General features: G+C 46.4%; 1 protein-coding gene across 2 annotated transcripts in view; it reads right to left on the bottom strand.

The window, feature by feature from the left end:
- The window catches only part of ABL1 (ABL proto-oncogene 1, non-receptor tyrosine kinase), a 253,630-nt gene that overhangs the window by 96,314 nt on the left and 138,029 nt on the right, over positions 1-19,287 (bottom strand). The window contains exon 1 of one of the 2 annotated variants that reach the window (XM_056860486.1): positions 2,473-2,586. The exons of the other annotated variant lie outside the window; for it this stretch is intronic. Within the exon in view, the coding sequence (XP_056716464.1) occupies positions 2,473-2,557 (85 nt within the window). The 5' untranslated portion in view covers positions 2,558-2,586. Of the gene's footprint in view, positions 1-2,472; positions 2,587-19,287 lie in introns of those variants that run through there. 2 annotated transcript variants of the gene reach the window in all.

Genomic DNA, 19,287 nt, shown 5'->3' with positions numbered 1-19,287 from the left:
GGCCCAAACTCCTTGTATGGGGGGGGGGGGCACCAGACACATTTTTAATCAAGACATAAGCTGTGAAATTATTTCATCCACAAAGCCTTACATTCAATATACGGGGATCAGCAAGCGAAGGTCAGGCCAAACCAACCCCTGGAGGGGTTTTAGCTGCTCTCCCATGTAGCTATTTATTTATTTACATTAGTTATTCCCCACCTTTCTCCTTCATGGAGACTAACGGCAGCTCACAACATTTTCTCCTCCTCCATTTTAATCTCACAGCCTAAGATACCTTACAGCAGAGGAGTCAAACATAAGGCCCGGGGACCGGATCCGGCCCCTTGAGAGCTCTTATCTGGCCCGCGAGCCAGCCGAGGCAGCCACCCTCCCCACTCTCAATATGGGTTGGAGAGGCAGGGCCTGGCCAAGTGACATTTATGTCATATCCGGCCCTAGTAACAATTGAGTTCGACACCCCTGCCTTACAGGGTTGTTCAGAGCATGTGACTGGCCCAAGGTCATCCAGCAAGCTTCCCCGGAAGAGTGGGAGTTCAAAACCAACTCTCCTAGATCCTAGTCTGGCACTATAACCACTACACCACACAGGCTCTCTTTGTTGCTATTGCAACAGGGGCACACACTGCAGGGTGGCAGAAGGGATTCTGGTTTGCCACCCTCCACTCCTTCCTCAATGTGGCCCCTCCCACAAACTACAAATACATACAGTTTTCCAAGATGGGAAAATGTTTTCCTATTGCATTTATGTGGGGCGGGGAAAGTATCAGAACTCTTTATCAGTCTTTTTATGGCACACTGGGGTATCAGCTTTACATTTCTAGGGGATTTCCTCAATACCACACAAACCCAGTGCCTGAAACTTTTCTGTAGGCTTCTTTTGATTCTGGCATCTAAGAACATGAAATATTTTTTCAGCCCCTAATACAGATGCAGTTTGGTCTTCAATGCCTATTTTGAACCTTACTATTTGACAACTCAGTAACACAACACTACTTAAATCAAAACTGGCTGTGAAGATGGAAATTCTATCACATTTTAATCCTGCCTTTACTCCATGGGTTCCTCTCCTCCATTTTATCTTCACAACATCCCTGTGAGGCTGAGAGGCAGTGATTGGCCCAAGGTCACACAATGAACTTCAAGGCCAACTGGGGATTTGAACTCAGATCTCCACTGTGAGAAAAGGTACCTTCCTTATGCTTCTTTTCACATTACAACTGAACAACAAATACATCCTAGAAAGCTAGTTAGAAAAGGTTACAAGCAAACCATGGTTTTGCCCTAAAGTCACTTATCAGAAATTTATCGTTCACTTTTTCATACTGTTTCTCAGGGACAATATGCCAGCCAACCCTCACTGCTCATGCAACAGATACTGGTGACTGGTTCAAGTCAGTCACGTGGACCATTTCCGCTTATTCGACTGACTAAAGGAATACATCTTCTGTGGCACATGATGTTTGCATACCAGCAGCATCCACCAGTTTCAGTCAACCCACTGTCCAAAGCCTGGGGGGGGGGGGAATCTATGGCCTGCCTTTTCTTCTTCTGTCAGAAGAAAAGGCTGCCACTATAAAATATACAGGAAAAATACATGATATTGTCCACTGCAGAAATGGGCAAGTGGGACAATGGGATCAAGTAACTTGCCAAGTTCAAGCGGAAATTCTGTGGCAGAGTTAAAACCGAGTTTTGGCTTCCAGGATTCTGAACTCAAGACCACCACCTGTTATTATCAATCCACTTCTGCAGTACTACGCATTCAACAAACACTGCCTCTTCCCCCATTCTCCTGGGACTTTGAATATCACCCACAAAAGGCACAGGTAACAAGAAATCCAAAGTGTGGGAAGATAAACGCTACAAGATAGCTTCAAAATGTAAGTGAAAACTTGTAACAAAAAGAAAGCCACAAAGAAAACCCCCAACCCCCCAAAGCACAAAACTTTCTATATTACTTAGATTTCTTTGGGGAGAATTTAACGCTAATCTCTTTTCGAAAATAAGGCCCCCTTTCCCCCCCCCCCCCGAAGGCCCTGACTGCTCCATCCCCTCCTCCCAAAGGAAGCCGAATCCTGGTCTCGGCATAAAAGGAAAGCCGAGGCACGCAGATATGGTTTTGTTTAGTGCATCGGCTGTAAGACCTCTGGATATTCTTCAACCATAAATGGAAGAGTCAGGCACACACTTCGCGGACTGGAGTTAATAAAAATCACCTGGGCTGGCAGACGCCCGGTCCCACCTAGAGCACCACCAGGCCCCATTGCAGGGCGGAAAACAGCCAAGCGCAGGCAAACGTTGGGGTTACGGGGGCTCTCCGTCGAGCCCCCGGGGGTGTGGCTGCAAAGTCACAGCTGACCCGAGGCCTAGGCAAGGGGGCTCCAGACACAAAACCCTGCCGCAGGGCCTCCAGCAACCGCCCCTTCTCAAGTCTCCCCACCCCCCCCAAAGTCCCCGCTCTGAACTTACCTTCCAAATAGCAGCTGGAGGATGAAGAAAGTCCCTTTTTCGACTTGCAACCCACTAATTTCAGGCAAATCTCCAACATTTTCATTTGCTGGGGCGAGGCCCCCGGTTTCCAGCGCTCCCTCCCCTCCGAAAACTCCACGCGCAAAGTTTCCCCCGCTAGGAAAAGCCTGCGAAGCCAGCCGCCCGGGAGACAGACCGTTAGCTGCAGCCCAGCCCCAGCAGCGGGTCATCCATTTTTGACGCGCTCCAGCCTCCAAAACGGCAACTCGAGGCTTGGGGGACAGCCTTCCCCCAAGTTCTTGCTTCGCTCCAGGGAGGAAGAAGCCGCCCTCTTCCCCCCCCCCCCGCTCCCGGGTCAATGAACGAGAAGAGGCCGGCCCGTGACTTAGCGCGGGGGCTTCAAAACTCGCCCACGAGACCCCCCACGCACCCACCCCGCCGCGCTCCCAAAGGCCCTCCCGGCAGGCAGAGGGGCGGACCGGAGCTGCCAACAAAGGGCCCCCTTCAGGCTCTGCTTCGTGACATCAGGAGCTCCAAGAACGCCCCCCCCCGCCCATTTAACCCCTCGTGGTTCCGCTGCCCGCGGCTCAGGGTCACGCCGGGGACTCTGCTCGCCAAGCCAGCGGTTCTCGGGAACCCGGGAGGGAGGGAGGGGCGGAGGGGATCTCCCTTCTTTGCCTCCTGGCTCAGAAGCCGCCCCCAGAAAGCTTCTCCTCCTTCAGGACTCCAAAGGGAGAGCAGATGCCGCTTGCGGACGCAGTCCTGAACACGTCTGCTCCCTTCTGCCGAATGAATGCCACCTGGGCTGATGGAGAAGAGACATGGCTGGGGCCCACGACCCCTGCAGCACCACTACGTGGATCTTGGCTTAGCACGTTGAACATAGGAAACGACCTTGTGCGGAATCAGACCTTGGTGCACCCAGGTTAGTACTGTCCCCTCTGACGACAAGGCAAAGGTCTTCCACATCACCTCCTGCCAGATCCTTTAACTGGAGTTGCCCAGGATTGAACCTACATGCCAAGCAGATATTCTGCCACTGACCCACTGCCCCTCCCACTGTTCTGTTTGTGCTAAAACAGGTAGGTTTCCAATCGCCCAATGCTAACTCTCATGAAAGCCAAGAAACAAACACTGGTCAGTAACGCCCAGGAAGGGGCCCGCTGGCTCATATGCTGTACATTCTGCCCACTGGCAGCCTCCCTTCAAGGCCTTTCCCAGCCCAATATCCAAGATCTTTTCAACTAGAGACTTTAGGAAGCGAATCTGGGGCCTTGCGTGTGTGGAGACATCTGCTCCAACTCTGAGCTAGACTCCTTTCTGCAAAGGTACAACTTGTGAACAGCATCTCAAAGCTATTAGAACCCGGGAAGCCCTCGGGTGACAGAGGAGCTGCTCTTGGCAGTCATCCCAAGGGCCTGTCTTTCCAAGATGCTTCCTGGTTTTGTTTGCTGAGTGCCATTCATTCTAGGGGTGAACCCGGACTTGCATGTCTCTATGCAATTTGGTGCCACAATGCACACAACAACCCCATATCATCTTTTCTGTGAGAACATCCCTTCCAGATCACACCTGGGGTCCATGTAGTTCCGCAACCTGTTTCACACCACTGTGAAACACTGTGCTACAGTTGCCCCTGCAGTGCCAACGGACAGGGCACAGAGGCCGAGGCCAGTGTGTGGCAGTGGTTAGAGGGTTAGACTTCCTCCCAGAAACTCAGGGTGGTGTACACAGCTCATCCTTAATCCACCGTATCCTTATAGCAACTTTGTTCAATAGGCTAAGCTGAGAGGGTGTGACTGGTCCAAGGTAACCCAATGAGCTTCATGCTGGCTGACAAGGGCTTTTGCATGCAGGTCTCCTCAACTGACACTCCACCCATTGCCACCATACTAGATCTCTGTCTGGTCTTTCCTTGCTTGCCGATGAAGAGCACGATGTCCTCCATCTTTCTTTACCTTTACTGTTCCCCAGAAGCAAATGAATATCCATCTACTTGGTTCTCTTCTGTCTACTGCCACAACCGCCCAATGGCAAGGCTTATCACATATACATACCTTTATTGGCATAATTACGTACTTTAGCCAATGATCGAAGCAGGATATAAATACAGCACCCTTTAAATTAGGGATTAGTAATAATCCCTATAAATTATGATTTACAAAATATACTAGTTAAAAACAGTTTTAATCTTCAGCACCTCAGCAAGAAATTGAGGTACCATCGCCGTTATTTCAGGGGTCGAGTCATTCAAGAGAAATTGACATTTCGTTGTTCAAAGATCTATTGGTAGCTAATAAAGCAGACAATAGTTTTTCGTGGGTACATTCATAAAAAGGACAATCTAAAATTATGTGATCAATAGTATCAATTGAATTAAGATTACACAAGCATAAATGTTCATGCCTTGGGATTTGGGAATATCTGCCGGAATGCATCTTAGATGGGAAAGCGTTTACTCTAGCTAATAAAAAAGCTCTACATTGTGTGGGATCATCCAAGGAAGAAAGATAGTTAGCCATTTTACCTTTACGGTTAGTTAAACCGAGCATGGCGGGCGAATAGATATATGGTTGAGCTGGTAGGAACCTTTGGAATTCAATATCTGTGAATCTCTGCTTAATATATTTGAATATATAAGTTTCTTCTGCCAAGGATAGGTCATCAAGGGAGATTTTGATTTGATTTATTCTGTGGGCAAGACTTATCTCTGGGCAAAACAGCCCAGGAGGAGTTGGCTGCTTTGGGGGAAATGAAACAGTGATTCCTAAAACACAACAAGTGCGTTATTCCTAGACTTTAGAAGGGCTGTCTATCACCACTGAGTTTAAAGTAATTCTTTTGCCAACAGACAGTGCAGGAGAGATTCAACAACAAGAACAGAGTGTTATGTAACAGAGTATGGGGCAGTTGCAGCTCCCTTCTGATGGGAAGCCAGTTTCTGGGAAACTGCAGTGTAGTCATGTTGTTGGGAGTGTCACAAGAGTTGGAACTGAGCAATTCTGGACTCTTCTGCCTTCCATAACACAAAGCGCCCTCCAGAACTGCAGAGGCTGGAATGCAGAATTCCAGGAGAATTCCTGCAGAATTACTAAACAGGATTACTAAGAGTGGCTCTCTTGAGCGCTAATGGGGGCGGATGAACAACAAAGATTAACGCACTGAATGCCACAGGAATTAGTAAGGAGGCCTAATTATTTGAACAGCTTCTGATTTGAATGCCAGCTTCTTTTCTTGACCTTCCAAAATCAGGACTGATATCAAGACAGAACATTCTGTTTCCACAGTTTGAAAACTAAATGAGAACATTTAGAATGGGTGCGTCAATTTGAGTTTTCAGTTTTTCTCTACAAGAATACAGATATTTTTCTCTGGTCTCTTGGCTGCAGGGTGTACTCAGATTCTCCCCAGGATGTTTTGTAATTCATTCAGCCACAGAGTCATTCGCTGTGTGATCTCACTGCAGTCAATTACATCACTAACCAATGATCCTGCATCACCATCCAAAGGCTCCCTCTTCAAATACCTTCTTCAGATACAGACTCCCTCTTCAAATATAGAGACTGCCTTCTGAGCATGGTTCCACTTAGTTATTGCACAAAAAGCTATTGATAGACTGATTGACAGACTGAGAGCCAGTGTAGTGTAGTGGTTAAGAGTGGTGGACTCTAATCTGGAGAACTGGGTTTGTTTCCCCACTCCTCCACATGAAGCCTGCTGGGTGACCTTGAGCCAGTCAGTTCTCTCAGAACTCTCTCAGCCCCACCTACCTCACAAGGTGTCTATTGTGGGAAAAGGAAGGGAAGGTGATTCTAAGCCACTTTTAGACTCCTTAAAGGTAGAGAAAAAGTGGGGTATAAAAATCAACTCTTCTTCTAGGACAGGGACAGCCAACCCCTAAATTCTTGGGATTCAGACACTTATCACAGTGGTCAGAGCCCACCCACCCACCTTGGATGAGTCAAGCTCTATGGAGTTACATAATCTAGGACAAAAGGGATGGAATGCTTCAGCTCAGAAGTTATGAGATTTGCTATGGGGTACAGCTAAGGGGATAATGTGCTTCCTGCAGAATCCCATCAAACAGAAGATCAACATTAATACCAGTGATAGCATTTATACAGCACTTTCAGTGTTCAAAGCAAATCATATACACAATCATGTTACCCACAGAATGGCCATGTAAAGTGGGCAGGTATTATTATCCCTATATAGCAAATAGTAAGCTGAGACTTAGAGAGAATGGTTTGCTTAAGACTACTTTGCAAGTTGTGCAAAGGCAAGATTTGAACTGGGGACCTTGCTGACTACAGCTCATTTTCTTAGCCATTGCATTGCTCCATCTATGGTCCTTTGCCCCTCCAGAGTGCGTGCTGAAACACAACCAGAGCCAGATATTATTGTTTTGGGGATCTAGCAACTGCTGTACAACCCCCCCCCCCACACACACACACACACTAAGTATGTGTATGGGAGAGTAGGGAGAATAAAAATAGATTAAAAATTAAATTGATTTTTAAAATGCAGTTGTGTTGGATGTTCTTTTAAAATAACCTGGTATTTAAATTTGAATTTAACACAAACGTGCTGAAACTAAACAATATGCACTTACAGTTTCACATGAGTCTTTCTCAAAGGCATGGAGTGTCAAACTGCACATTAAGCGGGAGATTCGTGGTTGGCGCTCCCAATGTTTTCTTTAATATTAAAAAGTAGGGATGTGCGTCTGGGCATGGCCACAGCTTTGGCACCACTGACCCAATAAAAACCAGCTCAACCCCAAAGCTGCTATCTGAGCTATTAGCCCCGGTAGGGAAAAGAAAAAGATGCTGTTCCCCATCTTTTTTCCCTAGTCAGTGGGACGTGAGGAAGGGTGATTTATAAGAAACAAGACAACAGAGCGGTTAATCCCCCTCTCTGCCTCAACAGAATGGCCAACTAATCATGTTCTCCCACCCCATGGGCTGGTTGTTGTAATTAAAGAAATGGGGGGGGGGTTGTCTGTAATTAAAGAAATCCAGTCTAGTGAGGGAGGTGCTGTGGCTTAGTGGAAAAGCACCTGCTAGGTATGCAGAAGGTTCCAGGTTCAGCCTCCAGTTGGAAAGAGAGCAGAGGCTGGCCAAGACCCTTCTATGCCTGAGACCTGGACAGATGCTGCCAGTCGGAAGAGACCATCCTGAACTAGATGAGCCACCAGCACATTTTGGTCCACAGTTGCTTTGTAAAATGCATGGACCTCCCACATAATCTGAAATTTAATCCAAGTTAAAAACTTTTCTACCTAAAAGAGCAGCAATCCAGGAACAAAAATAACAGACTTCTGAGGTCAAGTATTAAAAATATGTCGGCTGCCAGCTGCCTAAGGACCTCAGAAGTGATGTCCTTATTCAAATCAATCCCTCCTGAAGAACAGGTCCATGTGTGCTTCACATGTGATTTTGTAACATATGCTGTCTTGATCACTTGATTTACATGAAAAGCTCAAGGTAATAAGAACCAAAAATACCAGTTTCCTGGGTAGGACTAAAAGTTCATTTCATCCAGCAGGCTGTCTCCAAGAACGGCCAACCAGATGTCCCTGAGAAACTTCCACCCTTTATTCGGTGCCTGTTAGTGAGTAGCACCATCAGGGAGTTAACCCCAGTTGTGAAACGGCAGCCCAGGGAGGTGAGGTGCCCCAGCCAAAACGGAAATGGTCAAAATCCCCCTGAAACAGAGAAAATAGTGAATTGTACCATAATCACATTCGTTGAACTGTTCACATAATGCTTTTAAATCAACATTGGCAGGATGTCCATCTGTAGGTCTTTCACTGAAGTCAAATAACCAACAGAGGCTGAGTTCAGGAGATGCATGTATAGAAAGGGCAGGAGCAGGTTAGTGGGGTGGGGGGCGGGATTTCTAGTCACTTGACCAGGCATGGCAGCCACCAGGGATTAACATTATAAATGTGTCAAGGAACTTGATGGCCTCTGGATGGCATCACAAGGATCTCAATCCAGATTACAAAACTTGTCGCAAAGCCCTACTTATGGTTTCCTTTTGTCTGTCCTGAATCTATTGCCCATGAAATTCATTGGGTGCTCCTGACTTCTAGTATTGCAGGAAAGGGAGAAAAATTCTCTCTATGCGCTTTCCTGAAAAGGCACTGGGGGTGTTATTTGTCCCACTTTGTGCATTAGTGAGAGCACATGAGTCTCCGAAACAGGACAAACTCCTCCGCCTGGGCCACGCATGACTGGGAAAATGGAGCAGGGAGGAAGCAGGAGTCCCCTCCTCCTCACACACCATGGCCCTGAGCAGAATCTGGCCCCTGGAGCTCTTGAAAAGGTATTTCCCTGAAGCCCTGTAGGACTATGAAGAACGTGGATCGAGTCCAGGGAACCCACACCCAACTCATTAAAATTTGTAATGTCTAGTTTGTTGTTCTTCACTGCAACTTCATTTATGCCATCCCATAAAAATCACTGGAAAATGTGGTATTTTACTAGTTGCAATTTGGAGAGTTAAAAGACTGGCAAAGAGATGCATCCTGACAATTCAAACCATCTTAGCACCATCACTCAACTCAATTGCTTTCCAACTGACACCATGTTATAATACAAACCATCTCCCGCGGTTCTATGTTCCCCAGGGTACTCAGACATTCCCTGAACACCACAGGACCACATTGCACAAGAAGAAGCAAGTCGTGTCTCCACATACGTGTAGCTTACTAGTGACACCAGTCACGGCAGCTGGGCAAGGAACAGAAAACAAGGTTACCCTTTCCCATAACAGGTGGTCTTCTGTACAGTCCCAATGTGGGGCTGCACAGAAGCTACAATGATGATCTGGTGGTTATAATGTTTTCCACTTTTATAAACCTGCCGTCACATGCAGTGGCTGTACTTGGCATACAAATGTATAAGAACGATGGATGTCAGTATCCAAGCTGGTGTGTGGTTGTATCAAATTATGACTGGGGCGCCACACTGCTGGCTGCTTCACATCCCACCCCCCAGTGACCTTATGTCAAGTTTAATGGAACGGAAGATGGGAGGAAGGGTTATGATTCCTTCCCACAACTTCTTTCCTGCAAAGTGCACCCACCACTGCAACTTGGCAACTATTTGTTTACTTTTTTATACCAGCTTTTCCTTCAATGGGGCTCAAAAGTGGATTACATTGTTGAAGGTGAAGCAAGAGCTGACCAGCCAGTACTGCTAGAAACAAGCCCCTGACAAGGACAAGCTAATAAGCAGCCATTGGTCTTCATAGCTACATAAACACATCTGATCCAGAAAATGAAAACAATGGAAGATGCCTAATTTTACATCTGACCATTGGTCCATCTCACTCAGTATCTTCTATTCTCCTTGGCAGTGGCTCTCCGAATTCTCAGGTAGGAAGGTGCTTTGCCAGCACCTGCTACTTGAGATTCTTTAGGGAAGAGATGTCAGAGAATGACCCTGGGACTTGCTGCCCACAAAACAGGTGCTGAGCCATAACCCACTTCCCCAAACTTGACAAGACACCATGGCCTGAAAAATCTACTTCCCGCTCCTTCAGCATGGTGTGGTGGTTAAGAGCGGTGGTTTGGAGCAGTGGACTCTGATCTGGAGAACCGGGTTTGATTCCCCCCTCCTCCACATGAGCAGCGGAGGCTAATCTGGTGAACTGGATTTGTTTCCCCACTCCTCCACATGAAGCCAGCTGGGTGACCTTTGGCAAGTCACTCTCAGCCCCACCTACCTCACAGGGTGTCTGTTGGGAGGGGAAGGGAAGGTGATTTTAAGCTGGTTTGAGTCTTGCTTAAGTGGTAGAGAAAGTTGGTATATAAAAATGAATAAAAGGCAAGTCTTCCACATTCTTTTCATGTGGGACTGACTAATGCTTTGGGATATCTATCACATTATCATCCTGCCTTTCAAGGCTGTATATGTGGTTCTCTCTTCTTCCATTGCTCCCACAAACTGGGGAGGAGAGGGGGTGTTGAGTGTTTGCTTTTTGTAGATGTTGTAATGTGAAGTGCCCCATCTGTTAAGGAGGGTTGCAAAGAGTCCAAAAGGGTGGGTGATGCTTGAGCTACTCGCAGCAGCCCATGTGTCTCTAAGGGGACCTGCACCCCAGCCCCCCAACATTAAGGAGCAGAGCCTAGCAGCAGAACTTGAAGAGAACTATACTCAGCTGTCATTGGGAAGGAAAGTGTTAACGCAAGTCTTTCCTAAAGCCCAGATCCAGGCCTGTGGAATCAAATTACATTGGAGGAGGGGGTGGAAGGAGCAGAAGAAAGAGAAAAGGAGAGGGGGGTGGGGCGGGGAAGCAAGTTTGCTGAACTGCTGCACCAAGCACTAGACCCAACAGGGAAAAGGGATGAAAAAGGAGGAGCCCAGATTTCTGGGGCTGCGGGAAGAAACTGTGTACAGCTGCTGACCCTCTAGAGCAAACTGGATCTTTGCAAATGCATTTCAATGAAAGGGTGTACAGTAAAGACTGTCTGCTCACCACGCCTGGCTCCCAAATAGCAGCTGCAAAATTATTAGGGAATAAATCAAAAGCCAGAGTTTTCTTACTCTTCCCGACCCATATTTAATTACCATCCGTTTGTCCCAAAGGTTAACAAAACAAAACATTTGACCAGGAAAAGAAAAAACCAGCAGATCGCTGTCGCTGGTGGCTGGCCTGCAACTAGAGATTTTGTCCTGCACATCTGTAGGCATGCGGAGGAGCAAAGTTTGTTAAAGTGGCCACCACACCAAAGGGTGGTGTTCAAGGACCGGAATAGGAAGGCGTGGGACCTTCAAACGGGTGCACGGTCCTGATTACTCAACCCCAAGAAGGACAAAACCACACCGGTGGTACCTGGACAATCTGGGAAGCTGTCTGGGGATACCCAGTACAAATCTAATTGGCTGTAACAAGAAGCAGAGCCAGAATGTGTGGTTCTCCAACACGGGTTCCCTCCCATCAAGAGCTGGGGCTCCAAGCCAGAGCCTGACCCACGCGGCAAGGGCAGGAAGGCCAGGCTGAAGACAGCTCAAGCACACACAGTCCTGTGGGTGGCCTGGCAGGGGTGCTCTGGCGGTGCCCAGTTCTGGATCCCCAGACACTTACCTCTGCCACAAACTCTCGGTGGGTGGCCTAGCAGGAAGCTGCTGTCATACCCTCCCTCACTGGCAGCAAAGTAGGTGGCCCTGAACCGGCTAAACAGGCCCACCTTCACAATTTAATGTGTCTTTTAGGGGTGGTGAATGGGAGAGGAAAATGCTCCTTTCAGATCCCACAAACATACACCACCTCCAGGGCTATTTGAAGTTCAAATAGGCTTAAGGGATCCAAGGTAGAGGGGGAAATTGGGGTTGGGGGATGTATGCCAAAACTCTCCCCTACAGCATGGATGGTTAACCCTTCCCCTTTTATGAACGCTTATCAGATTGTTCTGGGGTGTCTTTCCCAGCTCAGAGTTGGAGCATCTGTCTCCACACATGCAAGGTCCCAGATTCACTTTCTAAAGTCTCTAGTTGAAGGGATCTTGGATATTGGGCTGGGAAAGGCCTTGAAGGGAGGCTGCCAATGGGCAGAATGTACCGTGTATGAGCCAGAGGGCCACTACCCGTGCGTTACTGACCAGTGTTTGGCTTTTGCTTCTGCACTACAGAGCAGTAACTAATTGGATACCTTCCCAGATGCAATTCAAGGCCTAACTTGTGGATATAATCACTCTAGCCTATCTTACAGGGCTGTTTTTAGAATAACAGATAATGCACATGGAGTACTTTGAACACATGACAAGCATATAAAAGCTCATTGGTAGGGTTGCCTACCAAAGCTCATTAATATGACTGCTCATTGGTAGGGTTGCCAACCTCCAGGTGGTGCCTGGAGTCCTCCTGGAATTACAACTGATCTACAGATTACAGTTCCCCTGGAGGACATGCCAGCTTTGGAAAGTAGACTCTAAGGCATCACATCCCTGCTAAGCCCCCTCCCCTCCCTAAACTCTGCAAGTCCCAGGGTGGAAAAATATTTTTTTTAAAGAATCAATTCAGTGTGCGTTAAGCCCTCAAACACAAAGTACCAGCACAGGAAATAAGGATTTTGTTCGCCATCCTTTCCCCCTGTACAATGGATGGCTTTTGTCTACCAGAATTCTCTCATGATTTCAGCCTCATGGCGTGCAAGCAGACGGACAACAGAAGGCAGCAGAACAAAAGAAAAGGGACCCGGAGCTAAATTTTGATGCAACTATCAGTTCAATAAATAAATGTTGCTTTTTTTCTCTCCAATCAGGAAGATGATCATAGACCAGGGGTCGGCAAACTCATTAGTCCAAGAGCCAAATATCAACAGTACAACGATTGAGATTTCTTTTGAGAGCCAAATTTCTTAAACTTAAACTATATAGGTAGGTACACTGTTTATTAACTTAATAAACTTTAATTGAAGTTTTAAGTCTTAATTAAACTATAGGTACACTGAATAAAACTTGATATCATACTTAATAGTGATCTTATTTATTGATAAAATTTAAATTGTAAGTCCCTGCCATTTCCCCCTCCCCGTCCAGAGACCTCGTCTGGAGGCCTGGTCTACCGCCATAAAAGCCTATTGGTAGACCTGGCCTCCGGCTGTGTCCCATTGGGAGGCCAGGTCTACCCATTGGCTTTCTTGGCAGTAGACCTGGCCTCCAGAGGCCCATAGAAGCCAATTGGTAGACCTGGCCTCTGAAGGGGGACTTTTTCCCCTCCTCGGAGTCCAGTGCTACCGCCAAGAAAGCCAGTGGGTAGACATGGCCTCTGAGGAGGGGAAAAAGTAAGTAAGGTATCCATAAAATTACATCATGACAATGACTGACAAACACTTAATGTGAACAATGTGAGCAAACTTTTCTCTAGATTCACAGACGCAGTAAACACATGAGAACATAAGAAAGGCCGTGCTGGATCAGACCAAGGCCCTTCAAGTCCAGCAGTCTGTTCCCACAGTGGCCAACCAGGTGCCTCCAGGAAGCCCACCAGCAAGACCAGTGCAGCATCCTTGTCCTGCCTGGGTTCCATAGCACCTGATATAATAGGCCTGCTCCTCTGATCCTGGAGAGAATAGGCATGCATCATGACTAGTATCCATTTTGATTAGTAGCCATGGATAGCCCTCTCATCCTGATATAGTTACTTCTTTCGACCTTTGATATCATCCTTGTTCAGGAAACTTGGGCCACAAATGAGATCTTTCTCCCAGGCTTTACCTCTTTTACCCAAAAAGCAATTAAAGGCTCTGTGGGCCGCCCTCGTGCAGGACTAGTATGCTTTATCTCCACTTCTTTAAGCATAAGCTCAATTGACCTTCTTTTGGCTGAAGAGTTGGTGCTAGCAGTTAGAGTAAACCTGACTTTTTCTTCACTTATTTTATTTTCTGTTTATATTCCTCCTGGTAGATCAAGTAATACTGCACGAAACTGGGCCCGTCTGGGAGAACTATTTGATGACATCAAAAACAACCACCCAACTACTCCAGTTCTCATGGCTGGTGATTTTAACGCACGAATAGAACCGGATGATAATACTCTCTTCCAAAATCTTATAGGGAATTTTGATGAATCTTTCCTGAGCTCCCTATGGTATACTAGAACTTCCAGGGACTCGGTAATCAATTCTTCCGGCTTAAGCCTGGCCCAATTCGCTATACAGAGGAACCTAATAATAGTAAATGGGCGATCGCAGATCGACCCTAATGGAGATTTCACTTTTTTTAACCAAAATGGTGCCACTGTTATCCATTATTTTCTGGTTTCATTAGATCTCTTACCTCTAATCAGTAATATGGAAGTCTGCGATTACATGGGCAGTGACCATCTCCCTATCTCTCTTTCAATCAACCAATTATCTGTTCCACATTTAATACCGTCCTATCATCAAATATTGCACCAATCCCAAAAAGCCCTAGCTCGTGTTTACTGGAGCCCTGAGCTTGATTCCTTGGTGCGTGGTAAAATGCAGCTTTTGGAGGTGACTTCGTTGAAAGCTGCCCTCCTTGAGCAAGAGTCTGCAGCTACTGTCTTAAGTGTTTTTTTCAGACTAATTGATTTATTTAAACCTTTATTTACTAAAGAAATCACCTCAAGCTTGCATGCTTTATACAAACGAAATTCTTGGTTTAACCACGAGTGTAGACTACTCAAACAAGCAATAACCAGGAAACAAAGAGGATTCAGAAGGAACAATACTATTTCAGTATTGAAGGAATTGTTAACTATTAAAAAGAACTACAAGGACTTGGTAAACTGGAGGAAAAAAGAGGCCCTATATAAAAATTGGAGGCGCTTGATTACAGCTATAAACAACAATGATAATTCAACTTTCTGGCGGACTGTGAATTCTTTAAGTAATGGCTATGCCAGAGTCCCCGCATGTATCCCGTCTTCGGTCTTCAAGAGCCTCTCCTCCTACTCTGTGGAAAACCAGGGTCTTATACCTGTAGCACCTTCTATTTTGTTGAATTCCTGGCCAGATGTGTCTCCTAAGGAAATTAAACCGCTCATTGATCGCCTACACTCAGGTAAAGCCCCAGGTCCTGATCTAATTCCCTACGAACTTTTTAAAGTCAACAGCAAATGGTGGGCCAACATTCTTGCTCCTGTATTCACACAAATTAATGCCTCAGGAGCTATTCCAAAATCTTGGAGACATACTATTATCGTCCCAATCTTTAAAAAGGGTCAGCGCTCTGACCCAAGCTGTTATCGTCCAATCAGCCTTTTGTCTTGCTTAGGCAAATTGTATTCCTCCTACTTATTAAAGAGGCTGTTGGACTGGGTTGAGAGTAATGACATCCTTGGCTGGGAACAGATTGGCTTTAGAAGGGGTTGGTCTGTCACGGACCACTGTTTAGTGCTCTCCCATCTAGACGAGAAATATTCCTCCCCCAGAAATGGCACCCTTTATGCGGGTTTTATGGATCTAAAGGGAGCTTTTGATACCATCCCGAGGGAGAGGCTATGGTTGAAACTATCACATTCTACTATGGATAGGAGGTTACTATGGCTTATTCAGCAATTTCATACCGACCTCACAGCTCAGGTTCGCTGAGGCAACCAAGGAGAACTAACCGAGCCCTTTGAGCTGGTCAAGGGAGTTAGACAAGGTTGCCTCCTTGCTCCTCTCTTGTTTAATCTATACCTGAATGATATGGCAACCAATTTCTCAGAGTTTTGCCACCCCCCAAAGCTTGCAAGTCCTCCCACCCCGATTCTACTCTATGCTGACGATGCAGTTCTCCTGTCCCGCACAAGAATTGGTTTGAAAAGATCTTTGCAAACTTTTTCTGAGTACTGCTCTAGGGAAGGTCTTAAAATAAACCATCATAAATCTAAGATTATGATCTTCACTAAGAGGAGAAAAATGCCTCTTTTTCGCTGGGTATTAGATGGCTTTGAGGTTGACCAACTCAAGGAGTTTGTTTACCTTGGCATTCTGTTTTCCCATAACCTAAATTGGAATGCCCATCAAAAAGCAGTGTCCAACAAAATTAAACCTGGGGTTGGTGCTATTGTCAATTTTTTTCACACCAAAGGAGGCAAATATATTCCAGGGGCTATTCAGGTTTTTAACCTGAAAATTACCCCAATTATCCTCTTTGGTGTTGCCATCTGGATTACAGTCATCAATGAATCTATAGATCGTCCACTGCTTCAGTTCTTACGAAAACTCCTAAATGCCCCTCGATGTGTTGCTGGAGTTACTCTTCGTTCCGAGTTTGGCCAAATGTCACTTGAAGCTAAGGCGTGGTTGGCCGCCTTTAAACTACACCTTAAACTGTGCTTTAGCACTGAGGGGTTCCTAGCTTCTCTGAAGCATGACCCTTTTAAATCCTCATGGCAAAAAATCTTAGATGAGAAACTGGCGTTGTTGGGCTTCTCGCAGGATATGTTATCAGATCTTGGGAAAACTGAAGCTTTTGCCAAAATTAAAAAGTGCATTAAAGAGCTCGATTATAACAGCACTACTTTTCGTGCTTGTCGTGTCTGTTCATCCCAGTTCTTCGGAATACCCCCTCCACGTGGTCTGCCTGCCTATACATATTATCTAACAACTCCTCGTCTCTGTAGAGCTTTTTGCTTGGCTAGGTTGAATGCTAACCTATGGTAATGCAGGGCAGAATTCTGAATCTACCATACTCAGACAGGATCTGTCCTTGCTTTTCTGGCTCTATTGACTCATTAGCCCATGCCCTTTTGGAATGCCGCTTTTACGAGGAACTTTGATCGCACTATATTTCCCCCCTTTTAATATACAAATCCAATGCCTCTGTAACTGACATAATGCCTTTCTTACTAAGTGATAGGGACCCCAAGGCTACATTGTCAGTGGCAAGATTTGTTTCAGTCCTTATATCCCTCCAACACTAGATATATGCTGCTCAAGATCAATTGATCAAGGAGCTTCTAAGGGATAAAAGGAAAGGAAAGGATAGCCCTCTCCTCCATGAACAGGTCCACTCCCCTCTTAAAGCCCTCCAAGTTGGCAGCCATCACCACCTCCTGGGGCAGGGAGTCCCACCATTTAACCACGTGTTGTGTGAAGAACTATATAGGTAGGTACACTGTTTATTAACTTAAACTTTAATTAAAGTTTTAAGTCTTAATTAAACTATAGGTTAATGACATGATTGTTACAACAACATATGTCATATTTGATATAGGAATGGATTTGGGGCTGAAGAAAAGACTTTGAAACGGCTGTCCCCTATCTTCTCCCATTAATTGTATTTCTGGGATTTTTTGAATGTGTACCAAGCTTTGGACAGTTTATTCAAGATATATATACCAAGAAGATTGCATTATTCTATTGCACAGAGACTGCATTAAACTCGTGTTGTATATATTGTATATATTTCTTATATGCTCTTGTTTATGTATTCCACTTTGTTTTGTCATTGATGTCCCATGTTTAAGCACTAATAAGAATTTTGCTACTTTTGTACACTTGATCTCCGATGCTGTTTTTCCTAACCATATTGGTATAAGCACGGAGGTGCCTCTAGCTTCGGATTGTAACCTCCAGGTAGTGGCTGGATATTTCCCGCTATCACAACTGATCTCCAGGCAATAGAAATCAGTTCCCTTGGAGAAAATGGCTGCTTTGGCAATTGGACTCTATGGCATTGAAGTCCCTCTTCTTGCCAAACCCCACCTTTCTCAGACTCCACCCCCAAAATGAAAGCTTTGCTGAAGTTAAGCCGGGTCTGGTCAATGCCTGCATGGAGACCGGTCACACCCATCCCGGAGAGGGTTACACGTGTTCAAAGGGGAGCCTGTCCCGTTTGTGGTACTATAGGCCACTTTGCCTGCCTGTCACGTCAGGAACGGGCCATCCAACCTCCTCGCTCGGAGAGCGCGCCCCGGGGACGTGGCAACCGATGCAAGAGCACACCAGGGAATTGTGCTGCCGGCTCAGGTCTCAAGGTCCCCTCTGCCCTTCGCGTGGAAGAGACAGCCTCCTCTGACCCATCGGGATTCCGGATTACAAATGCTGCTGTCCCGGGCGGGGACAGTGCCACCTCATCAGGGGCGACGAGAAATGGATTTTCCCAGCACTAAACCTGGATGTTACTGAGACCCGGGAACAGCCAAAAGACCGGGAGGGATCCGTGGCGGACGGAGCAACGCCACCCACCCTGACTCCCAGCTGATCCATTCCTTCGCAGATGGTGAGCGAGGTAGAGGAAACTGTTTTCTTGGATGTAATTTTACAGCATTATAAAGGAGGTCCTCAACTACCAGTTAAGGCTTTAGTAGACTCTGGGTGTGCGTGCACTTTAATCAGTGAGGACACCTTTAAAGCTCTGAATGTAAAAGCAGTGCGGCTACCCCATCCCATCCAATTTGCCCAAATGGATGGCAGTGACATTTGGGGAGGGCCAGTAGATCGGCACTGGCAGGGTGGCCATGGGGATAGGCCATCACTGGGAACAAATCCATTTTACCATAGTACCGGGCATATGCTACGCAGTAGTGTTAGGGGTGAACTGGCTGAAAGGACACAGTCCCTCCATCGATTGGGCGACCAGAACAATCGAATTCACCCAACCTCATTGCGAATGACACCGCCAAGAAATTGCCGTAAGAACACCTGCTCTTGTTTCTATGGTTTCCAACCCCTCCCAATTGCCTCCTGAATATCAACACTTTGCAGACATCTTTAACGTGAAAGAATGTGACATTCTGCCCCCCCATCGCCGGTCGTACTGTGCTATTGAGGTGGTGGAGGATGGCAAGTTGCCTAAAAGCAAGATCTATCCAATGAGCCCGAAAGAAAAGACGGTACTCAGAGAGTTTCTGGACAAGAACCTTGCTCGAGGTTTCATTCGACCATCCACTGCACCCTATTCTGCTCCCGCTTTCTTTGTGCGCAAGAAGACGGGTGATTTGCGGCTCTGTATAGACTTTCGCAAACTCAATGCAGTCACCCTCACAAATGCCTATCCCATCCCTCTCATCTCCAATTTATTGAGCCAGCTAAAGGAGGGACACATTTTCACCAAACTAGACTTGGTTTCTCCCTCTCCCATAATACTAGAACACGGGGTCATCTGCTAAAGCTGGAGGGTAAGAGATTCAAAACAGATAAAAGGAAGTATTTTTTTTACACAACGCATAGTTAAATCATGGAACTCCCTGCCCCAGGATGTGGTGATGGCTGCCAGCTTGGAGGACTTTAAGAGGGGAGTGGACATATTCATGGAGGAGAGGGGTATTCATGGCTGTTAGTTAGAATGGATACTAGCCATGCTGCATACCTATTATCTCTAGTATCAGAGGAGCATGCCTATTATTTT

The sequence above is a fragment of the Euleptes europaea genome, chromosome 14 (genome assembly GCF_029931775.1).
Source record: "Euleptes europaea isolate rEulEur1 chromosome 14, rEulEur1.hap1, whole genome shotgun sequence".
Lineage (NCBI taxonomy): Eukaryota > Metazoa > Chordata > Lepidosauria > Squamata > Sphaerodactylidae > Euleptes > Euleptes europaea.
This window is presented reverse-complemented; position numbering and strand designations above follow the sequence as displayed.